At 33.0% G+C, this 15,965-nt stretch overlaps 1 protein-coding gene across 2 annotated transcripts in view; it reads right to left on the reverse strand.

Moving 5' to 3' along the window:
• Nucleotides 1–6,640, reverse strand: part of LOC118181679 (uncharacterized) — a 134,777-nt gene extending 128,137 nt beyond the window's left edge. For both annotated transcript variants that reach the window (XM_035350864.2, XM_035350865.2), the window contains exon 1: nt 5,513–6,640. In XM_035350864.2, coding sequence (XP_035206755.1) covers nt 5,513–6,454 — 942 coding nt within the window. In that variant the 5' untranslated portion in view covers nt 6,455–6,640. The remainder of the gene's footprint in view (nt 1–5,512) is intronic.
• Nucleotides 6,641–15,965: the final 9,325 nt, after the last annotated feature.

The following is a 15,965-nucleotide window of genomic DNA, read 5'->3' on the forward strand; positions in this document are numbered from 1 at the left end:
GCCATTCGTCTTTAGGTAGTTTAAATATAAGGAACTGAGGAGATTCTTTCATGTGGTTTTGTGACATAATAGAAAACATATTAATCCAGTGATTTGGAAGTCCCAAGTTCGAGATTCGGAAGGGCAAATTTAATTTTCGTACAATACGTTTCTCCATGTATCTTCTTTTGCACAATGTGAGCTGGCTGTAGATTTTCTGAAATAGCAGTGCTAAATAAAATGCCCTAGTAAAACACTTAAATCATCCGCGAGTTTGATAGAGGGGCTGGATGCCTTACATGTTGGGTTTGGCGGATTTCGCCATGTATATTTCATCTTCAGAAGCTACCACAAAGCTAATATTGCTTAAATGTTATAATGTACACTTTCTATAATTAATCACAAGTCCATTTAAGTTCTCGTTTTGCTGTAATTAACAGCTATTTCTTTTCAAGTTTATGCTTAGTCATAATTAATTGTTAATACATAATCGTTTTCTAGTCAGATGCAAATTAGCAAGCCGGCCAAAGCAGCTCTAACAAAGGTAACGAAGAATTTTAATTTTATTTTCTTCTTAATTTCTCTTTTCTATCTTTCTAGTTCTTTGACGACTTCCCCCCCCCAAACCCCACAGTAGAAATATAAGAAGAAGATCAGCCTTGCGAACTACAAGAACCGAAAAACGTTTTCTGCATTTAAAACATCGTTTCAGAATATATATTTTTAAGCTAGTTATTGCTTGAAATTAGAAATTTATAGTAATGAATTCTTCTAGGTTGCAAAGGAGACGTTCAGGGTAATAGTAATTTAGTGTTCTGCAGTAGAAAGAACTAATTTAATTTCCCTGTGTATTGAACAAAGTAATTTGATTATGCTTACAGATTGCATAATAGCAGTATAAACAGATTGGTTATCGACCTGATCTTTCGTTAAGACAGAGAAAATCATGGAAATGATGATTATGAGCTTTAGAGCTAAATAAAACTGATAATACTAATAAATAAAATGATGCTGATAAATACTAATAAATACAATGATACCCTAATACATTTGGTTACTTTAAAAAAGGAGAACGGTTTTATTAGTCCAAAGGGGCTTTGTCCTGAAGGACTATTGTTTTCGTTTTGCGATTTTGCGTTGAAAACTTTAAAAGGCTGTATCACTTTTCCAATTGTTACCACCAAACGTTAGAGTCTTGCATTATATTTGAAGAAATTAAATAATGAAGAATCTGCATAAATGTATGCATGTTTTTCGCATTGTGATAAAACAACGGTACCTGGAGCCATCCAATTTTGAATGACGTAATCCTACTGCAAATATGGACATCTGAAAGCCCCAATTTTGAATTTCGTTTGTTATCGATTTCATATTTTGTAAAACTTTAACGAATTTTTGATGAACAAACTCAAGGATTTCAAAGCGAGCAATGGGGAAACTACGGGGAAAAAATAAACCTTTTTATCTCCAGCCCGCGAAACTGTGTATCGGAAATTCTAAAGACATGCTCATTTTAAATGTATTTTGCGGCATTGCTGTTGAACTGAGTTTTATGGTTTAAGTGCAAGGAACATGATATTTAATAAATAAAGGTAACACACAAGCCGTTAAAAAACGCCCCTTTTGACGTAATTTAAAATCTGAAACCTTTCAGATTTTTTTTATTTGTCTTTTAATTGTCATTTTATAATTCTCCAAATTACTTGAAACTCTGAATTAAACAGGACTCGAAACAAAGTTCTCCTGGGGAAATAAAATATACAACAGTTAGCTGAGTAACCCATTATTTAGTCTATAAATTGATTCTCGTTCTAAAGTATGACGTATAATTCATTAAAATTTACTTTAAATGAATTACTAGGAAGGCAAAATAAGTTAAAAATCTGTTTCATTTTTCTGTCTTGGGTATTCTTTGATAATACTAGTTATGTTAATCACAGATAATTCAGATCTTCATATCAATAAAGTATTTGAAAATTTTAATTTTTACGTACATCTGACTCAGGAATTGAAATTAAAATTTGAAACTCTTATCATACTTCAGTATAGGTAAAAGGAAAACAAAAGAAACTATTAAAACAATTGTAAAGTATTTCGAAAAAAAAAAAAAAATTTAATCGGAAAATGTAACTTGAAGGTTGAATCAGAAACGAAAAGTTCAACAGATTTATCAGTTTTTATTTAATTTATTTTCTGAAAATATTTTTCTTATTTAATAATCACCCATCATCCCGTTGTGGGTACAGCCTATTGTATTACCTACATATGTCAGAGGCATAATGTGAGAAAAACAATATCTACTATAAACTTAATGTTATAAATTTACAGCTGTTCGTTTTTATGCTTTTCTTGCAAAATTTTACAAATATTGAAGCTCTATAATTTTTTTACAAAAAATAATTGTAAAAAATTATAGTGGATTTGGGACATCATATACTATTCATTCAATTATTATATATACTGAAAAATAGTATAACTAGCATCTTAATATTTAGTATTATAATGTAGCTACTATAGAAAAAATATAGCATTTTTAGATGTTACTAAACAAACGCGTGTTGAAAACAACAACAAAAAAACAAAAACAAAAAAAAAAAAAAAAGTCAGAACTTCGAAGCTCTTTGATAAAATACAATACTAAAATTAAGAAAAAAAAATATATGAAAGCTTTCAGATTTTATATTACGCCCAAAGGGACTTTTTTTAACGTTTTATGTTTAACCTTTATTTATTAAACATCATGTTCTTCGCACTTAAGCCATAAAATTCAATTCAACGGCGATATCACAAAAAGAAACCTCGCGCATAAAATATCCCTGCTGAAGATGCACGCGATGTTAATATTAATGAAACGCTTTGAAATCGTTGAATTTGTTAATCAAAAATTCGTTAAAGTTATATACAAAAATTAAATAGATAATAAAACAAATTCTAAATTTGGGCTTCCAGATGCCCATATTCGAGTGGAGGACTACGTTATTCAAAATTTGATGTCTTTACGTACCGCTGTTTTTTCACAGTGCGAGAAACATACACACATTCATGCATAATATTCATTATTTAATTTCTTTAAATATAATGCAGGGCTGTAATAGTTGGTGGCAACAATGTGTAAAAGTGATTCAGACTTTTATAGTGAACCAACGGAAAATGCCACTGCGAAATTAATAGCTCTTCTGGGCTAACGCTCCTTTGGGCTAATAAACACTAATTGCATTATTTCCATAAATCGAGCTAACAAAGACTTGAAGTTCACTAGAATGACTTTTCAGCCAATTTATAATGTTAATTCCACTAGTACAATAATTACAATCGACTAAACAGTTGTTTCAGAATATATGGCGACAATTTGTAAATTCCGGAAATAAATTTAATATTCTACCAACAATCTATTTATTATATAACAAGATATAGTTAATTATTTATTTCAGCTATTTCGTAACAGATAATATGTAGCAAATTCAAGTAATTATATGAGTATAAATGTAATAATGAACTAAACGGAATAATAAAACGTAATAAATCTTTCTTATATTATAAACTAAATTAACCAACTTCCCGTTGCCTCGTCTCAACAAACGTCCAGTGTCCAAGAGAAACATTAAATTTAAAAACTGCAGAGAATTATTGCTCTCATTTTTCCAAGTGGCAACAGTGCTGATTTTCAACAGTCAGCAGTCCAGTATACAATTGAATGAAAAACTGTTCCCAAAGCAACATTTCTAAAAGAATGAAACTAATCAAAATGATGCGATAAAATCGAAAAGAGAAAATAAAGAAATCTGATTCGAATTTTGATAAAATCGTTTCAACGTGCATCTATAATACCAAATTTCGTAGCCATGGGTCTATTAGCTTACGCGAAAGAACACAGACTCTTTCCTTTATTATATGTAGAGATATTTGTATTTTTAAAACATTCCATGAAAAGAGTATTAAAAGCTTAATTTGTTCAATAGGAGGAAAACAATATTTTAGTATAGTCTTATTTATATGTAATCAATTAATAAAATTCCACCTCTAGCAGTTATAATATTAAACGCAGTAAATTAGAAATCAGTTCCTCCTTCGATATTTTTTCCACTGTCACCTTTTATTGTTTTATTTATGCTTCACTCACATATTTCAATAACCAGATTCTCTTAAACACAATTTAACACAGTTTGTTCACTATTGTTCCTTTTAACATTAAAGTCGTTTAAGATATACATGCCCGAACGAAAAACATCGAAATGGATGAAGAACATCGAAACATCGAATTGTTTTGCAGTATTCTTACACATTTACTAAATTAAAAATAAATAAATAAATAAATAATATAAAAGATCACCTTAACATTTAAAGTTTTACATGTGACGTTCAGTCTCCTGATACAAATATTGGAAATAAAAAAGGGCTTTACAATTTACATATCTGATATTAGGATTTTTTAATCTTTAGAAAAAAACTTTAAAATTTTAACACTAAGAATTTTGAAGTTGAGGTGTTCCATCTTTAGGCATAACAGCTGATTAGACTTAGCTCAAAATTTGGAACGAGAGTTTCAGAAAACTGAAGAAATCAAAGACGTCAATTCTTTCAGTACGTAACTTACCGTACTGAAACAAAATGTGCTACATGGTGGTATGAAGTTAACAAAATATCATCAAAATAAAACGACAGATTAATCTTATTAGAGAGGAATAAAAACTTAATTTTATCCATTAATTCTGCACAAAATAATAAAACATATAAAAATTTATTTGAAAGAATTATTAAGCTCGAAGAATAATCTTACAGTCTGAGAAATACCATGACAATTACACTTACAAATTTTATATATCTGCCAAATAAATTCAGGTGAAAACAAACTGCAAAAAATATACAGGTGAAGTGATAACCTTTAGTTTCTTTAGTGAGTTCTTTCACAATCGTCTAATTTCGTTATTTGTAAAGCACATACCACAAATTTATTCGTAAAGAAATGATTCATATCGCAGAGATGTATTAAAACATTGAATAATAAAAAATACATATACGAACGTTAAAAATAATACTGAAATGAAATCTGGCAAAACCGAAAGTTTGCTTATGAACTCGATGCGAACATTTTTCATTCAAATCACAGCTATTCTGTCTCAAGAAACTAAAATCTGACAGAGGAAGAGTTGCCCATTGAACTGATGTGATTTGAAAATGATATGCCAGTTACTAACTTTTATAGTATTATGCCATGACACTGAAATTTAGTTGTGCTATATAGAAAGCTAAAACCACCTACTTATGCCACTTGACAATTTATGGGACAAAAATTATTGTGTAAAAATTACGGATTTTCCTAGTAAGGCTATTTGTTTCAAACTCAGTTTTTCTATAATGGTAGAAGGCTGTTGAATAGATAGATCGACTCAGACTGTTGAATAGTCAGATCGATATGCTAACCGATTTAACAACTGTTGATAAAAAAAGAAATTTTGTCATTATTATTATAAAATTTACTACCAAGGTTATGAAGCTGAAATTGCTGGAGAAAGAGGAAATTTTAATTGCTTACCGAATTTGTGTATGGCTGAGCGCTGAGACGAATACCGTCCCTTATTAATCTTTCTTTCACCAGGTTCTTCAGTTGCATTTTAGGGTATCGTCCGAGCTCAGCTTTGCCCTCCTCGTATTCGTCGATATATCGTCGTCCACAAAGCACTCTCGGCGAAAGGTGCGGTGTACTTTCCTCATCGCTATCTGTCACTATCCTTCTTGATTTTTCACTATCCACGGCAGTCCGTCTGGAAGGTTTTGAACCCTCTTTCTCCAGCCTCCTTGGCAAGGAAGCGATAGATTTTTTCGGTTCACAGTTATGAATGACTCTTTCATCTTCTCTCAAGTACCTGAGAGTGGACCTCTGGAGTACTGGCGACCGCTTACCACCGCTGTCCCCGACGGTATACGTCCACTGATAGGGTCCATCACTACTGTTGACATCTGCACCACATATCCGCGGCATGCAACCGGTAACATTATCCCTTATAGAATCCAGTGACGTTGTCTCTGGAGTGATATGATTCGTGTTGCTGCGATGATGGTGATGGTAACCGGACTTGCTACCACGGACGTTGGACGGCACCGATTGGTGCCTGAAAAAAGCTGGCCGCCTTTGCGATGGAAGAGGTGATGACGAACACGATGCTACAGCAGCGAATGTGGTCGCACCACCACAATTTTCATAATCGTCCGAACTACTTTGGGTGTTATTCTGATAGTTGTGCTGTTCTTCAAGAGTGAAATAAACAGAGGTACCACCTTCTTCAATCAACCTCCTGACCGCCCGCCGGATGATTTCCCGATGGGCACCATTAGTCACTCCTATAGCATCCAAATCCGGCTCTCCGATTTGTTTGCATATTTCAAGATCATCATATCCGTTGTCGATGAAGCTGTCCGCATATTGCCCCAAATGCATGGCACGCAGCCATTCAGACACTATATTAGTGTCCGACATCTTATACCTGTCGTTGGCAGCGGAGTGTAGAAGAAGCGAAAGCACGCGGCCGGTATCGGTCGCCTTTCAGGTGAGTTTCCGGTGGCGCGACCGCAGTGCCTCTGAAACGGCCATCACAGCTGAGCTACTGCGCGATTGCGACTGCTGTTATGTCGATAGTACAGCACTCTGAAAACTGTTCGCCTCGGCGCGTGGGGTTGCTCTCGGAACCGGTTCCTGACGAGAAGATCAGCGGAGGAATCGCCGCCAAGTGTTATCGCCAAATTTATACCGAAGAGATGCTAGAAAAGAAGATGAGTGTGATATTGTGGCAGTAGTATGATCTCGACGGATATTCATTTTTTGTCGGTCAGCTTTGATCCCTTTGTTTTATACGATATACTTAGTTTTAATAGAGTGTAAGGAAATTATTGTATGATTCTCATGCAACTTGTTACGAAATTTGCTATAGTATTGCTCTCCCTTTTTTTTTGAGTGGAATGGCCGTTTTTTTAAAAGTCAATCAATTTAATGAAATTGATTTATTTTTATTTATGTTGGCAACAACGAAGCGTATTATGATTTAATTTTAGTAAATATATATTTCTGGTTTATCCAATTTATGAATTAGTAAACAAAATATTTGGAGGTATATTTAAATAAAGCTCATGAAACTTAAATAAGTGTTTATGTAATTTCAGCGCTTTTGTGTTTACTTAGAGGTATTAAAAATGTGTCTGAAGTTCGGATAGAAGAATTTATTTATCAATAACGTATTAATAAAAAATGCCATCTATTCATTCCCAGTTTTAGCCCACCAGCGGCCGAGCGGTAAAGTCGCTGAACACTGGTAGTTCGGTCCGAGGTTCGAATCCCGCGAACGAGCTGGCTGCAGGGCGTTTTCGTGGTTTGCCGCATGTGTAACGTGTATACGAGCCAGTTTCCCTTAGGAAGTCCTCCACGAAGGCATCCCTCCCCTTAGGCAGATGGCACTCGAGGCTTTGCCATAATCACACACACACACACATTCCCAGTATTAACTCTATTCGGCAAAAAGAAATGAGTGTAAGTGAAATGAAAATTGGAAATGCAAGTATATTCAAGTGAAACCCATAAACAAAATTTTAATTTCTTTAAATCTGTAGATAAATTTCTGATAAAATTTATCTACAGATTTAAAGAAAAGAGTTAGTTATATAGAATGATCTAAATTAAAATAAAATATACGCAAAGGCACTCTTGATACTAAAATATTTTTCTTGTTATTTATATGATACAAAATCAATCAAAAGTAACATAATTTCCGAAATAAAAACTGTTATTGTTTTCATAGTTTTTAAGCTATTTTCTAAATATAATTTTGTGTTTTAAAAATAAAAATAAGAACAAATATTTTTCTTATTCTTATCGTAAACAAGGCATCTCTCCTTTTCTCTCTCTCTTTTATTTATTTATTTTTGGTTTATCTGAAAGCAAGTGTTGCTTAAATTAGGCTTTTAATAAAATACCTCTCGTTCTTTTAGCTATGAATAGCTGCATAGCGAAAATCATGTATTGCGTTCATCACTTGAATAATCACTGCATAAAAATAAGTATTGAAAAGCAAAAACTGAATTACAGACAATTCCCAAGCTTTTCTACCATTTTATTGTGCACTAAATTCGCTGGAACTATTTGAAAGTGTTGAGAAGAAAATCATTTTGGATCCGAAGAACTATACCGTTGGATTTTGAAAAGGAAATGAATCTTAACGTTTATTCATGTCTAAGACAACCGCTTTATAAAACAGGACACCGAGGTGATATCCTCCCCCCTGTAGCAGATGCCACTGATGTAAATTATATTTCACATAAAGTATTTCATAAAATTTAAAATTTTCCATTCTTGGTGTTATCACGAAAGTTCAAAGAAAAAGTAAAAGTTTTATTCAATATCTATGTTTTTAATATTTTTAATTTTATTGCATTAATTACAAACTTACACATTTTAAACAAGAATGTTGTTTTTCCAACCTCTTTCCCTCCCCTCAGGGCAGAAGAAACTGGGGGAGGGGAGGAAGAACCTAAAGAATGTGTACTGATTTTACTACAAAACCGTAATTAATTCATTTATGGAAATTTGACGAAATTATTGCGACTAAATCGTTTATTAATTCAGTAATCAATTTTATGAATAAAATGTAAAATGTGTACATTTCTGAAACCCGGAACCGAAAAAAATACATACATTTTTATGTTATTTTAATTATTATAAAAATTATTTGGAAACTCCTTGAAAGTGGAGACCACGGGCCCGCACTGTGGTTGCACCTGCGGAAATCCGACCCTGATCCATAGTAAACTGTTTTCATAAAAGTACTTTTGTCGTTTTAATACTAAGTAAAGAATAGTTGCATACCGATAGAATACAAATCATGGGATTTTATAAGACTGAGACATTCTAGGGGCTAACTAATGAAGAGCCAATAGAAACGTCGCGGGAGGGGGGGAATGCAGATGTAATAAATGCTAATATAAAAAACTCTGACCAGTTCAATATAAAAACATTAGACTACCTGTGATAACAAATTAATTTTGATTTTAACAACATCATAGTTTTGAATAATGCTGGCCCCGTTGCCCCCAAAAATGGCTTGCACAGAGAAATGTAATACATTTTCTCAAAAATAAATAAAAATAAAATAAAAAAATAAATATTTAAAAAAACTGAAAGGTTTCAGATTTTAAATTACGCCCAAAGGGGCGTTTTTTAACATTTTGTCTGTTACCTTTATTTATTAAATACCATTTTCTTCGCACTTAAACCATAAAATTAAGTTCAAAAGCAATATCGCAAAATAGTTTTAAATTGGGCATACAAATTTCGAATTTCCGATCGCAGTTTCACGCGCTGGAGATAAAAACGTTTCTTCTGTACAACGTTGCTATTGCTCGATTTGAAATCCTTGAGTTTCTTAATCAGGAATTCGTTAAAAGTTTTTCAAAATAAAAAATCGATAACAAAACAAATTCCAGATTTCAAATTTGGGCTTCCACATGCCACTATTCGCAGTAGGATTACGTCATTCAAAATTGGATGGCTCTAGGTACCGTTGTTTTATCACAATGCGAGATATACGCATACATTTATACAGATTTTTCATTGTTTAATTTTTTTCAAATATAATGTAGGACTCTAACATCTGGTGGCAACAGTTTAAAAAGTGAAACGGACATTTATAGTGAACCAACGCAAAATCCCAAAACGAAAACAATAGTCCTTCAGGGACAAAGCCCCTTTGGACTAAAACGTCTATATGATTTTTGTTTGTTTTAATGAAGCCTACACTAATTTGAACAACTTATCATATGCTATTTTTTCAAAATTTCTGGAAAGGCAGTTTTCTTAGTATACAAGGCAATTTCTAGATTATCTGCGTTTTCTGTTTATGAGGGCCTGAATTAGAACTCATAACAGAGAGTTCAATGTATTTCGCTAATTCAGATAAGAATTACAATAAGTTCCACTTAACACAAGAATCACGCTTTATTTTAAATTTATAATTTTTTTATCCATGCTTTTGTTTCATAGTTCGCAATTATTTTGTATCAATCCACAAAAATGAACATAAACAAAATTTTTGATATAACTTTTAATATTTTCGGAACTACTCTTATATGCGAGAAACTCCACCCTGCCATATTATTATCTAAATTTTTTGTCTACATTTCGAACTTTAAGGCTAAAATGTCTCCAAAACGCGGTTTTCGCACATGCAAAAACCACGTTTTGGACACGCAATTTAAGCTAAAAATCCGAAACAAAAACAAAAAATTTACATAGCAAAAACGTAAAGTTTCTAACCAAAAATATTTGACAAGAATCCATGTACATAGCGATATGTTTCAACTTAAAAAAACATCTACTAATTGCACAATCTACCCAGCGAAGGAATCTACGGACTACGCACACCCGCTTTAATAAATTAACATAACAACAATAAATTTCAAAGAATAGCATGTACACAGCATTCTGTTTAAACTTAAAAAAACATCAACGAATTGCACAATCTAGGCATTGCGCACAAATCAACAAAATAAATTAAAATAAATAATTCAAAAAACAACAATAACAATAGAAATTCATAGTAAAAAACAATGAAAATAACATTCTACAAAATAAAAACAATAAAATAAAATGCACTTACCATAATCGATGCTTCTTCGGACAGCAGAACGTAGCTTTAACATGCCGCCACGTACTTTCTATGGTATTTATATGACAGCTAGACTCGCTATCAACAAAATTCATACTATGGTTCACAAATAAATGTTCAAAACCTTCCTTTCCTAAATACTTGTAAGATTTCCAGCCATCAGAAAAAATAGTTGTACCGAGCTCAATCCACTCTTTAATACACTGCGTCAGCGTTTCCTTACTTCTATCATGCACAGCCACTAAAAATGATCTCCCAGACCCTCTTGCAACCAAGTCTTTCATTGCAACATAGGAATTTCAAAACACGTACGACACGAACCAACGAGCAATTAAATCACTCCAGCAAAAGAGTCTTCAACGTCAAAAGGGTTGCCATACAAACACGCAATCGCGCCAAAAACCAGCGCAGAACACATATCGCCACTTTTGGTGATCTTAGGGCGCATATAAGAGTAGAGCCATATTGGTACTATTCGGTTTTGAGGGCCGTAAAAAATCGCCAAACTATTGTTGATGCCAGTGCTGCTAAAAATAATTGCGGCAACCTTAACGCAAGCAAGGAAGTATAATAGTAAATAACTATCTAAGATTGATGTTTTAATTTAGATGAAACGTTATTTTCATATAATACTTTTTTATTATTATAATTTATATAAAAAAGGCTAAACATGGCTGAATAGAAGCATAAGAGTAAATAACTATTTCAGATCATTATTATAATTTATATAAAAATTGCTAAACATAACTGAATGGATGCCTGCATCGCTATTTCGCTACCGAGTTATCGCTAAAGCATAATTTCATCTCGTTGGTTGTTCAAACATAATTTTCTATAATAAATGATGCCTTTTCTATGAAACAATTCTCGGTGCAAAATCGCCCATTTATTTGTTTGCCGCTTTTTACAAGGATGAGAACAATTGAATTTTTGTCAATTTTCTTTTACTTTTTAAGTGAAAATAGGTCGATGTGTACATAGATAAAGTCAAGGGTGTGCGCAGTGCCATTTGTGTGCAATTGTGGGATTTTTTTTAAAAGTTACAATAGGTCGACGTGTCCATGGATACCGAGTATGTGCAATTCTTAAAAACGCGTCAAGCAGTGGGTGATTCTGCACTTTACTCAAAATTCTATTGCAGACTTTTCGTCACGGGCAATTCCCAGATTGTTAAATCCACAGGATATCAAAAAAGGATTTAAAAATTAAACTAGTATTTCAACCGCGTCTTACGAAATATAGAACTATATAAACTTATATAAACTTACGCAATCTGAAATGTCATGGCTGCTGCATTGCTGTCAGACATAACTTACTGCCGCTCATTTAGAAGTTCAAACAGTTAAGCTGCAGCTATTTTTTTTTTTTTTTACTTATCATTTTAAGGAAAATACTGTGCTGACACCTCTGACTTTATTGAGATAACCTACAAAATAGGAAGAATATTTCATTTTTGTAACCAAACACTCAAGATGATGATAGCTTTAGGGTTTTGATACTGCATATGTAGGTATCAGCACAAAGACAGTTTTATTCCAGGAGCTTTATTCTGTCATGATAAGGACAAAAGACACCAGCTCTAAAAGCAAAGAATAATACTGCTTAAAATCAACAGATTTCTGTGGTCCGAAAAGGCCCATCAAAGTCGTCACGGTTGAGAAGCCAACCAAGTCTCAACTTTCGTTTTGTTTTCTTAGACGCCCGTCACACATCAACGTTACGAACGATGCAAATCCTTCTCTACCCTCACGGATGAGGCCCTTATTCATCTCTAAAATTAAATATCTGAAACACAGAATTTGAAGTTAAGTGTAAATATCACATTATTGTTTTTGTCATAACGAGAAATATCATGAGTGCATTTTTATTTACGTCATTCCAGTTAATAATTAGCGTCTATAGAACCATTTTCAGAGAGAAATCTCAGTGACAATTCTATTCGTAGAATTAAGGAGGATATAAAACGTAACTTATCTTGTTTTTTTTGTAGTTTTGCTTAACTTTGCTCTTCGGAATATAGTCAATTCCTTTTCGTGCATGGAAATCAGTCCCAACAAGAAGCTCAATTATTAGCTTAACTTAAATTAGCTAATTATTAACTTAAAATATAACTTAAGTTAGCTAATTATTAACTTAAAATATAACTTAAATTAGCTAATTATTAACTTAAAATATAACTTAAATTAGCTTATTATAAACTTAAAATATAAGTCATGGGCTATTTATTTTTAGTCCCATGCAGAAAAATTGTCTATTAAAGATGGAGTCCTCGAACCCCGGATTCCACAAAAGATTTCCAGAATCATTTTCACGAATATTTGTGTTCATTTCATCATTCCAGTCTTTCAACTGCTGATTGAAAAATCTCTAAAGATTTCAATTCAAACCTATATATGGGTTAAAACAGTGACGTCATCTTCGTTGGAAAAAATAACGCGATTATTGCCATTTTAAGAGAACATAGCTTATACAGTCATTAGGTTTTTTTTTGAAGCAGGAGTTCATGAAAAATGAACAATGCCCTCACTGGGACTCGAACCTGGACTTCTCGAATACACTCCAAGTGTCCTACCGTTACACCACAAAGGCATCCGGAAAGGAGGGAGAAAATACTTTATATACTCCCTCTTTTAAAGGATGACTGGGGCTTAGGGGACCGAATTGCCAAATCCTGGTATTACCTTTTAGTTTGAATGCCACTGTAGAATCATTAGGTTTTTTTTTTTTTTTTTTTCCGAAGCAGGAGTTCATTACAAATGAGCAATGCCCTCGCCGGGAGTAGAATCTGGCCCCTCTCGAATACGCGCCGAGTGTTCTACCATTACACCACGAAGGCATGCAGAAAGTAGGGAGAAATTGACAGCCTGAAGTGCCTTTCTATTAATTTTCTGGAGTGAATTTAGCATTCTGTGATTAGTGTTAACTACTTTATTGCAATTGAAGGTCTCGTTTTCCGTCTACACTTACTTTGATTAAATAGATTATGTAAAAAATTTAATCTGTTACTTATACTGTTGGATATTCAAACAGTGTTTTAGTCAAATTATATTACATAAAGGAACAAATCCTCAAGATTTAAAATTTAAGATCGTATTTCATTTGCTAAATTTCATTCGTCCCTTCTAATAAATGTACGTGCATTTTTAATTCATTTTAAGTGTATTTATTATTTGATTTTCATTAAACAAAATTTGAAAGTTTAATTTCCACTATTTAATATTAAACTATTTTTGTGTCTTCTTTCACCTTGTTATTGCCGTTCTTATAATGAAGAACTGAAGAGACTGGAAAACCTCCTAGGATTCGAATCCGAGAACATTTAGGATTCTTATCTCACCTCTAATCGCAGTTATTCAATTTATTCAATCTTATTGTTGTAAAAAGGTAATTAATTGTTAGTTTTATTAAACACATAAAAAATAAACGAGTTATTCCTTTATCGGTCCAATGTGGGGTATAAAGCAGTAGTTGAGCTGTGAAAATTAAGTTAACTTTATTTATTTTTTTAATCATAACTTAAAGCATATATTCAATCCCAAATCTTTTTTCCTATACAATGCATGCTTGCATTTGAATGAACAGAATAAATTCAAAGAACGTATTCAGTGATATAATAAAATTACTCAGCTGTTAGAAAATTTTATGTATCAGCAATTTCTCAGTAAGAATAGAAAACTATGAAAACGAATTCTTTTCACATTTATATGCATATGAATCATTTATAATTTTTTATTCTCGAATTCAGGGCCAGTTTGTCTTACAAAAGATGTTTAAGGATTTTGTTTTGATTTATTCAATGCAGAAGCCAAGGCCGAGAGTATGGGGAACAACTAGCAAGAGCGCATTGCCTTAAAAAAAGAATGGAAAAAGGATACGTACGTATTAACGCAATTACTTGGCGCAATTCGACGATTTTTTACAGATTTAAAGGTTAAAAAAAAATTACTTATGAGGAAGAAGATGGTGGTTTTGGCGCATCTTTTTAGAAAGCTTCCCGAACTATCAATATTTATCGTCAGTCAGTAAACAGGGAATGGCACTATTCCCAGCGGCCGTTTCGCCGTGGCCGTTTCGTCGTCGGGACGTTTCGCCGTCGGGCCGTTTCGCCGTGGCCGTTTCGTCGTCGGGACGTTTCGCCGTCGGGCCGTTTCGCCGTCAAGACATATTTTTCTTTATATGACTGTATTATACTATATTGCCATATTATATTAAGTTGATTTAAATTAATAACTCTGTTTAGTTTAATAATTTAATTTAATTGAATAAACATTTTATATAAAATATACATAAAATGTTTTTATGTACAGTTTCATACAAATACACCGTTATACATGGCATATCAATTTTAAGAGAGTAAGGTGTTGACAAGATTCAAAAGTAATTCAGTTTTCCATTCAGATTTTTTAAAAATGTGGGTTTCTTTCTTGTATGAGTGATTTCTCTGAACTACCCGATTATAATTTCAAGACATTTTGACGAATCACGTAAACATGGTACTCGCATAATTTTAAAATCGGTAATATAAGCTACTGTTATATCAGAAGTTTAGCCCCAGGTCTCTTGGATACTGACATAATTTTACAACTATGTGCAATTTCGTTATATCTCTTATTTGTAAATAACTATATATATTAAAAGCAACCTTTACTAAGTATACAAAATTCAAACAGAATTATTAAACTAAAGAAATTTAATACGAGTATAATATGGCAAGATAAAGTTTTTTTTTTTTTTTTTTTTTTTTTTTTTCCAATGGCAAATTGGGAACAATTACAAATGTAACCCAGTCCATTAATCTGTACAAGGCCGGATGTGGTGATCTCTTTATAATGTAGGCACCTAATAGGTAGGCCGCCACCATCGCCTTTCCTATGAAGGGACGAACAATTACAACCATGCTTTCTCCAGGATTCGAACCCAGGCCCTTCGGCATCGCAGTCAGCTTCCCTGACCACTATACCAACTGGGCGGCTGGCAAGATAAAGTACAGTTATGTAAAGAAAAGTATGTCTTGACGGCGAAACGGCCACGGTGAAATGGCGACGGCGAAAAGTCGTAGAACCCAGTAAACATTATCAACATACAAAAATAAAACATATTTTGGTACTATTTCTGTTTTGAGGACCGTAAAATTCGCAGCGAAAATGTATGCGCAAAAACGCCAAATCTAGCAAACGCCCCCATTTAACAGCGCGCCAAATCTAGCGTACGCGCTGATTTCAGATTGCGTAAGTTTATATAAGTTTATATAGTTCTATATTTCGTAAGACGCGGTTGAAATACTAGTTTAATTTTTAAATCCTTTTTTGATATCCTGTGGATTTAACAATTTCGGAA

The sequence above is a fragment of the Stegodyphus dumicola genome, chromosome 3 (assembly GCF_044657685.1).
Source record: "Stegodyphus dumicola isolate Sdum_Otavi_A_Nest chromosome 3, ASM4465768v1".
Classification (NCBI taxonomy): domain Eukaryota; kingdom Metazoa; phylum Arthropoda; class Arachnida; order Araneae; family Eresidae; genus Stegodyphus; species Stegodyphus dumicola.